This window comes from Bison bison, unplaced genomic scaffold, assembly GCF_000754665.1.
Source record: "Bison bison bison isolate TAMUID 2011002044 unplaced genomic scaffold, Bison_UMD1.0 scf7180017864329, whole genome shotgun sequence".
NCBI classification, from domain to species: domain Eukaryota; kingdom Metazoa; phylum Chordata; class Mammalia; order Artiodactyla; family Bovidae; genus Bison; species Bison bison.
The window spans coordinates 2656701-2665212 of NW_011494901.1; the positions used below are offsets into that span (position 1 = coordinate 2656701).

The 8512-nt window shown below is 42.5% G+C and overlaps 1 protein-coding gene across 8 annotated transcripts in view; it reads right to left on the reverse strand.

The window, feature by feature from the left end:
• The window catches only part of ARHGEF28 (Rho guanine nucleotide exchange factor (GEF) 28), a 325034-nt gene that overhangs the window by 42025 nt on the left and 274497 nt on the right, over positions 1-8512 (reverse strand). For all 8 annotated transcript variants that reach the window (XM_010853539.1, XM_010853541.1, XM_010853540.1 and 5 more), the window contains 2 exons: positions 5266-5397; positions 2230-2330 (listed from right to left, as the gene is read on the reverse strand). In XM_010853539.1, coding sequence (XP_010851841.1) covers positions 2230-2330; positions 5266-5397 — 233 coding nt within the window. The remainder of the gene's footprint in view (positions 1-2229; positions 2331-5265; positions 5398-8512) is intronic.

Consider the following 8512-nt stretch of genomic DNA (forward strand, 5'->3'; position numbering starts at 1 on the left):
CATAGTGAGGGCTTCCAGTTTTCAGAATGCAACATCTGTCTGTTTGTTCACTGTCTCTTTTCTCTCATTAGGATGCAAGCCAAGGAGTAGCAAGATTTCATCTGTGTATTCATAGTGCTGTGTCTGCAAACCTAAGAGGGCTGCTTGGCGTGTAAAGGACACGCACATGCCATACTATAGATAAAGAGTGAGCAGCCACTGTGTCCTCCACACATCACACTACGGGGATCCTCAGAGTTGCTGCCTCCCAAGGGCCTGCAGCCGCCTGCACACCGCCTGTGGTCTTGTCTGAGCAGCTTTAAATCAAACCTCAAGGAACAGTTCTCAGGTAACCTGAAACTTGTTACATTCAATTAGTTCAGGCTGATGAGGCCACTGTGATGAGCTAGCCCGGCCTTTTCTCCCTACCCCCTCACTCCTCACCCCACACTGCCCATGAAAGCTTTCACTACCAAGCAGCATCTTGAACAGGGGAAGGACAAATGATGGGAAAGGAGATGCAGCTTATTCATTAGAGCTGTGCCCCACCCTCGGGAAGGTAACAAGAGCTGAGAACTCCCCGTTCCATAGTGAATTCTGGAGTTCTCTCCACTCTTCTGGTTTTGTCCCTGCTCTACACTCCACTGCGTTTGTAAGAAGATTGTACGGGACATAATTTTTATACTCTATAAAAATTAGAAACACAGAAATGAGTTGGATTATGCCACATGAAGTCACTTATTCCCAAGATCCACTAAGCTTGATAGGAGACAGGAATTTTGAATTGTCATCTTTTTAATGGAGTTGGCCCGCCACCTTGTGGGCAATGTGCCTAGCTGCATTTAGGTGCTTTACACGTGGGATATTTTGACATTTGGGTTACAAATCTGAAATTTTGAAAAATTTTTTCAGAAATGCTTCTTTTAAAACCTTACCATATTAAGAAAGATAATTACAAAACAGCCATCATATACTTCTTTAAAGTGTGATTTCAAATGATTCTGCTCTATAGGTCAATTCATTTCTCCAAATGTCTTATTAATGGCAAAATTTTCCAGGTAGGTTCATCCAGAGAGGAACCTGGACACCTCCTCTCTTACCTGGGACTGAATCATGGAAGGGGAGGACTTTAGGGGTGGAAGCCACCTCAGCTTTCCATTCAAAACTAATCAGCCCTTCCCCTACTTCCCTCCTCTAATAACAAAAAAGCAGCTGGAAACTAGACTTGAAAGTCAAGTTTGCCCTGAAAACAGCAGAAGAGCAGGAATGTTTTAAGATGAAAGAACTTAGAGAGCTTACAGTCAGAATAAGTGGAGTGAAATCTAATGACTATATTCATTTTGAAGTTTGAAAAAACACTAAATCACAGCCATCTTTTCTATGGCTCTTACAATATCTTTGATTTCTCAGTCATATGTAATATACACAAAAATATCTATGAAATACAAAATGTTACATAATTTACATAAAGATCTGACAGATGTCATTTTCCCACATTAACACACTGTGGTATCTGTAATGTACCTAATTCAATTTTAGATACAGTAACTCTTGGGCCCAGATAACCCTGGGAAGGCCCACTAGCCACCTCCCAGAATCATGTTCTTATTCCCCATCTCTCTCCGACATCTCAGTTTCATTTGATGTTAATAGGAAATTTCATTTTAAAAGACTGTTGTAACCTATGTGTATAGTACGTACTAAGGAAAGGTGATGTCACGAAGCAAAAACTGATTAGGGTAACTACAAGACTATCCAAAAGGCAGGCGACGGTAAGAGTGGTGAGAGGAAAACAATCAGAAAGGAGAGGAAGGCAAAAGGAAGTGAAGACGCCAGGACGTTTCAAAGTCAAAATTATTTCTGCCACTTTGGCGTCACCCGGTTGCATAAGGGCCTGCAAGCCCAGGACCACCTCTCAGCCAAGAGGTACTCAATGTCTTGGGTGAAAAGCTGGAGGTTTGCAGGGCGGAAAGTGAGACCAGAAGCAAGAGCGCAGACACACAAATAAACATTTGAGTTTTCAATCTTTTTAATAACTTTTCATTTGTTTCTTGGTTTACACCTACACGATATCGGAAAAGCAAGAACATTTTAAGAAAAAAGGTAGGAAGTTTAAGTACGAATACTGAAATGGAGAACAATGCAGAAAACACTTGCAGACTATTCACTGCTGAGGACAGACCAGGAGCTGAGGTTGTTTTATTACACAAAGTTACCGGTGCCATTTACTAACAAGTCAGTTCACAATACCTTCTCCCCCGCATCAGAAACCGCCAGGTCGGTTCCCACACCCTGGGTCCCGGCATCCACATCCCAACAGCCTCTTCCTCCTGTCCCTTCTGTGACTAGTGCTGGAAGCACATCGTTGAGACAGAAACAAAAAGGACATCATCAAACATCAGCCAGCGGAGCGGGTCCTTGGCACACAGCTGACACATATTCCAAGGTAAGAAACATCACAACATCACATGTATCGAACATTCTTCTACGAGGTGCTAAAACAGAGCAGAGCAAAGTGCAGAGTCCCTGCCCCCAGGGAGCTTACACACTAGCAGGTGCCAATCTGACCCATGGCATCCAGCGTTTTTACTTTTCTCTCTTTCTGGCAGAGAGATGTCTGTGTGGTGTCTGTGGTACCAAGACGGTAGGATTCTGCATCTCACATTCACTTAATGGGAAAAGAGGCCTGGGGAGGGTCAAATAAAAACAGGCACAGCAGAAGAAAAGCCAGGGCTGGCAGACCAGCTCTAAGGAGACAGGTCTGGGAAGCCTCCTTCAGGGCTGGTACAAGAGCAGCAGGCCATACACAAGGGAGGGAGGCGTCCAACAGGAGGAATGAAATGTCTTTCTAAGCAGGTAAAGATGGCGAAAACTGCATGAGCTCAGAGTCATGAAACTGAGAAGCTGTCCTTATCTGCAAATAACTTACTAGTAATATTTTCAATACTTTCCAAGTGTGTTTTTTCCCTTACAATTCTTGCTTATGCTCTAAATTCACAAACACTGTAATTACTATATACTTAATGTATGAAAACGCAGAAATATTTTTAGCCCAGAAATATGTTTAAGTACCAAAGAGATTTCACTCCATCCATTAAATCTCCAATGGTAGGATTTTATTTATTTATCCACCCATGTGAATTCAGTTAAAATTTATACCATGTTCATCTTGCACAGATTAAAACTAGACTTTCCAGAGCCCTTTCCCACATAGAATTTCACTGGAACTCTGCCCAATCAGGACCTCATGAAATAAATATTCATTTGTGACACTATTTATAATTTTTTTCCTTGGTACTATCTTGGAACTTTATTTCTGATGAAGGAAATACTTTTTTATTTAAATTAATTAAAAAATACTTAGATCTCTGGAAAATGAGAGCCCTCTCTGATTCCCAAGGCCTCTTTTATTATGAAAAAGCTTTTGTTTATGCAGAAACTGCTTCAAATTATATCAGCTAAAATTTAAGTTCATTTTGCCCAAGCTGGTCAATGCTTCCTCTATAGTGAAGGGACACATTGTAGAGCTTTTTCTGGCACTCAAAAATGGTTCAACCCTTGGATACTATTCCTAACTCTCAGAGAGACGCCCAAAGAATTAGCCATTCTCTCTCTTGTCCCCCTCATAGACATGAGGACCACCAGATAAGGAAAGAAGCTGACGGTGAGCCAGATGAAGGCAAGAAGAGTGGAACGGATCAGGTCCTTCTGCTCCTGTATTCTCTTTCAGAACAGACAAGAGGGTCTTCATAATTTCACAGGAAGTAGATTTACCTGTCTACCTGATTAGGTATATTGAGAACTGAAAACAGAGGGTCTTTCTTGGTCTGTAATCTCAGACTGACATGGGCCTGACTTAGAAGGACCCAGTCCTTGAAGCCTGTCATGGGACTAACCCATCCAGTTACAGACTTTTTGTTTAGGAAAGTGTTTTTCACCCTTATCAACCCTATAAGGAGCATCAAACTCCGGTAGCACTGTGTTCCAGTCCAGCCCCAGCACTGAACACCAACCTGCCCCTCCTCTACAGGAACCCTGACATCAGGCCGCTGGGAACGGGCTCTGGATGGTTCTAGTAGATGTCAGGGGAGATGACGGCCCGGTCTGATGGAGGTGGGTGCGGCCTGTGCTCGAGCAGCTGCCGGAGCTGAGCGGAGCCTCTCCAGCTGTCCCTGGGCTGAGGCTGAGAGCGGCAGATCCCTACTCGTATTTTTAGCTAGAACTTCCTCAATGGCATACTGAGGTTCTTCTTTAAAAAGGAAATCACCCGGGGCAGTACAACTCCCTGGACGAATCTGGGCTGTGTTGAAATGAAAAACATATGTGCACATTCTGAAAATAGAAACCCAGGATTAGATAAAGTAGAACCCAAGAGAGGAAAGTAATTATTGGTGCTAGTTTTAAAAAATGTATAAAATTTGAAAACTGGACTGCTTCCATTCATCTCTTAATTAACCAAGGGATGCTGTTAAAGAAATTCTAAGGCAATTTAATCCGCCAATCTCTAGCTACTAAAAGACATCTTATCTTGAGCATAGAAGACCTGGTGGAAGTAAGGTTTTTAGTCACCAGGATATAATGAAAACCACGTGCTTCTATCTCAAAAACCTCTGGAGAACTAAATATTTCGCTTACAACTACACATATGATTAGGTTTTGAGAAATTACTGAAATCAACTTACTACATTCTATTTTTCTGTATTTAAAGTCTTCTGAAACACTGTTTAATAAATGAATCCCGACCTCAAAGTGTATAGCAACATTGATCAAGAATCTTTTGGCGCTTCTACATTTCATGTGTGTGTATATGTGGGTGTGTGTGTACGTGTGTCTTGCATGTGTGCATGCACGCATTAGATTCTAGTTTTCTGAGTTTGGTTTTCTCAGTTGGCCATATGAGATGAAGGTAAAGGACTTACTTTTTAATGAACTGCAGGGACCCTTTTCCAAAAAAAACCCCAAAACTGCAAAAGCTCTTGCAAGACTGCATTCAGTTAAGTCACAGCCAACACAAGGCAGGGCAGGGTCTGGGGAAGGTCACTGCCTGCCTGAGTAACCTACAGCTAGGCAGCACCACCTACAGCCACTCCCTAAGTCCTGGTCCTCGGAACACCAGCGTCGTTATTTTAGGTAAAGCAGGCCTGCGTATTTATTCTCAGATTTTTTCCTAAAGAATACACTCAGAACCCTCCAAATCAGGGCACAGTTGCTGCCTTCATCTTATGTGCCCAGTCTGTGCCCCAGGTCTGTGCCCAGGCTCACCGCGAAGGCCACACGCTCACTTACAAGCAGTAGACGATCCTGGTGCGTCCTGAGAATGGAGCACGTCCGGCAAAGCAGGTTCTCCACAACCTTCCTCGGGGGACTGGCATGCATCGCTCATCTGGGAAGCCTTCACTGCCACCTGCAGACTCTCAGCTAAGGAGGAGGAGGAAAACAAAAGCCAATTTAAAAGACACACACACACACACACATTTTTTATTTAGTTCAGGGGTTAGCAAACTGTATTTTACCTGTGTCTGTTTTTATATGGCCCAGGAGCTAAAAATGACTTTTACCTTTTTTACAGTTGTATTAAAATATACATCCATGCACAAAGAAGATTGTGTTCCCAAAAACCTGTACATGGCCTGCAGAGCCTAAAATATTTACTATCTGGCCCTTTACGGAAAAAGTTTACCACCTGAAATTTAGACCAATACTTTCAGTATCATTTTATGATATAGGATTAATTCAATTTTTTTTTTAAAAACTCACAGTAAAAATAATTCAAATGCAACTTTCAGTAAAATAGTATGCTTTAAAAAAACTTCCTGAAGCTCAGTTAATTTAAATATAATATCAGGCATTAGGATTTTCAAACTGACTACTCAGAAATATTAGTTATTCTTCAAAAGAGAATTTCCCCAAACATGCCTTAAATAAAATACAGGTTCCCAATCCTTACCCTTGACCTACTGGATCAGATTATCCAGAGAAGAAAACAGAGGAGTTAAATGTTAAAGAGCACCAAAGGCTCCTCTTGAGATCTGGTAAGACTGGGAAACACCACACTGAGAAAGGCAAGTTTTTAATGACAAGGAAAAGTCTGCAATTAGCATGGAGAATAGTATAATTCTGAGGATTCTACAAATATTTCTAAAACACTCTGTCCAGTGATTCAATTTAGTAACTAGTCATTGAGCACCTACTCTGGGGGCCACTGGGCATCTGCTAATAAGGTGAGTTTGCAGAGGAGGAAAGAGACATATACAACTAAGTCTACTGCAGGGCAATGCACATCAGCGCCAAGTTCTGCCAGCCAGGTATCAGAGCACTACAGAACGCCCAGCAGCACAGGCTAAAATTGCGAGCATGTAACTTATGTGATAAAGACATCATCAAGGATAATGAGAGGGCCCCTGGCTCATGTCAATCCAGCCTTTGGGCTTTATTTCTAAAAACTCTCTCGTCTCTACCCTCTTCTCCCTACTTGCATTGCCAATAGTCCTGGTCTAGACCAAGGCCCCAGCCTCTCTCATTGTAACCGCTTCTTAACAGTCTCCAGGCAAACTATTCTCCTTCTGATCTTGTTTTCCGTTCATCAACCCTCATTCTTTTCAAGACATAAATAAGATCATGCTACACCCATGATTAAAAGCTTCCAACAACTAACTTTCCATTGGTTTTGGAATAAAATCTCTCTCTCCCTCTCTCTTTAACCACAGTCTAGAAATATCTGGTCCCTGCCCACCCATAGCACAGTCTCCTCTGCCTCCTGCCACCTGGCCTTCCTTCTTTCATTGAACATGCCAAGCTCATTCCCGATGCAGGGGCTACAAACTCACATTCTCTCAGCCCAGGAATTGTCTTCCCCTAGGTCTCCAGACAGTTGGCTTCTCATCAGTCAATTCTCACCTCAAAACATAACCTCAGAGCGTCTTCCCTGACCTCTCTACAGTAAAGCCTTTCCCTCATCCAATCCCATTATCTTATTGGCTTTCTGAAATTACCTTGTTTCTTTGTGTATTGTTTCCTAGAGATTTTTATGAAAGCATTACTCTTTCCTTAGTTGGCACCAACAATAGTGCACATGGTTCAGTTCAGTTCAGCTGCTCAGTCGAGTCTGACTCTCTGCAATCCCATGGACTGCAGCACGCCAGACTTCCCTGTCCATCACCAACTCCCAGAGCTTGTTCAAACTCATGTCCATCGAGTCGGTGATGCCATCCAACCATCTCATCCTCTATCTTCCCCTCTCCTCCTGCCTTCAATCTTTCCCAGCATCAGGGTCTTTTCAAATGAGTCAGCTCTTTGCATCAGGGGGCCAAAGTATTGGAGTTTCAGCTTCAGCATCAGTCCTTCCAACGAATATTCAAGACTGATTTCCTTTAGGACTGACTGGTTTGATCTCCCTACAGTCCGAGGGACTCTCAAGAGTCTTCTCCAACACGACAGTTCAAAAGCATCAATTCTTTGGTGCTTAGCTCTCTTTATAGTCCAACCCTAACATCCATACATGACTACTGGAAAAACCATAACTTTGACTAGACAGACCTTGTTGGAAAAGTAATGTCTCTGCTTTTTAATATGCTGTCTAGGTTGGTTGTAACTCTTCTTCCAAGGAGCAAGTGTCTTGTAATTTCATGGCTCCAGTCACTATCTGCAGTGATTTTGGAGCCAAAAAAAAATAGTCTGTTACTGTTTCCATTGTTTTCCCATCTATTTGCCATGAAGTGATGGGACCAGATGCCATGATCTTAGTTTTCTGAATGCTGAGTTTTAAGCCAGCTTTTCACTCTCCTCTTTCACTTTCATCAAGAGGCTCTTTAGCTCTTCACTTTCTGCCATAAGGGTGATGTCATCTGCATGTCTGAGGTTATTGATATTTCTCCTGGCAATCTTGATTCCAGCTTGTGCTTCATACAGCCCAGCATATCGCATGATGTATTCTGCATATAAGTTACACAAGCAGGGTGACAATATACAGCCTTGATGTACTCCTTTCCCAATTGGGAACCAGTCTGTTGTTCCATGTCCAGTTCTAACTGTTGCTTCTTGACCTGCATATAGATTTCTCAGGAGCCAGGTAAGGTGATCTGGTATGCACATGGTAGGTAGATGCTTAAAGCATATCTGATGAATAAATGAGTGAGAGATTCTCCATCAGTGGACTCAGCCATGAAATTAAAAGACGCTTACTCCTTGCAAGAAAAGTTATGACCAACCTAGATAGCATATTCAAAAGCAGAGACATTACTTTGCCAACAAAGGTCCATCTAGTCAAGGCTATGGTTTTTCCAGTGGTCATGTATGGATGCGAGAGTTGGACTATGAAGAAAGCTGAGTGCCAAAGAATTGATGCTTTTGAACTGTGGTGTTGGAGAAGACTCTTGAGAGTCCCTTGGACTGCAAGGAGATCCAACCAGTCCATTCTGAAGGAGATCAGCCCTGGGATTTCTTTGGAAGGAATGATGCTAAAGCTGAAACTCCAGTACTTTGGCCACCTCATGCAAAGAGTTGACTCAATGGAAAAGACTCTGATGTTGGGAGG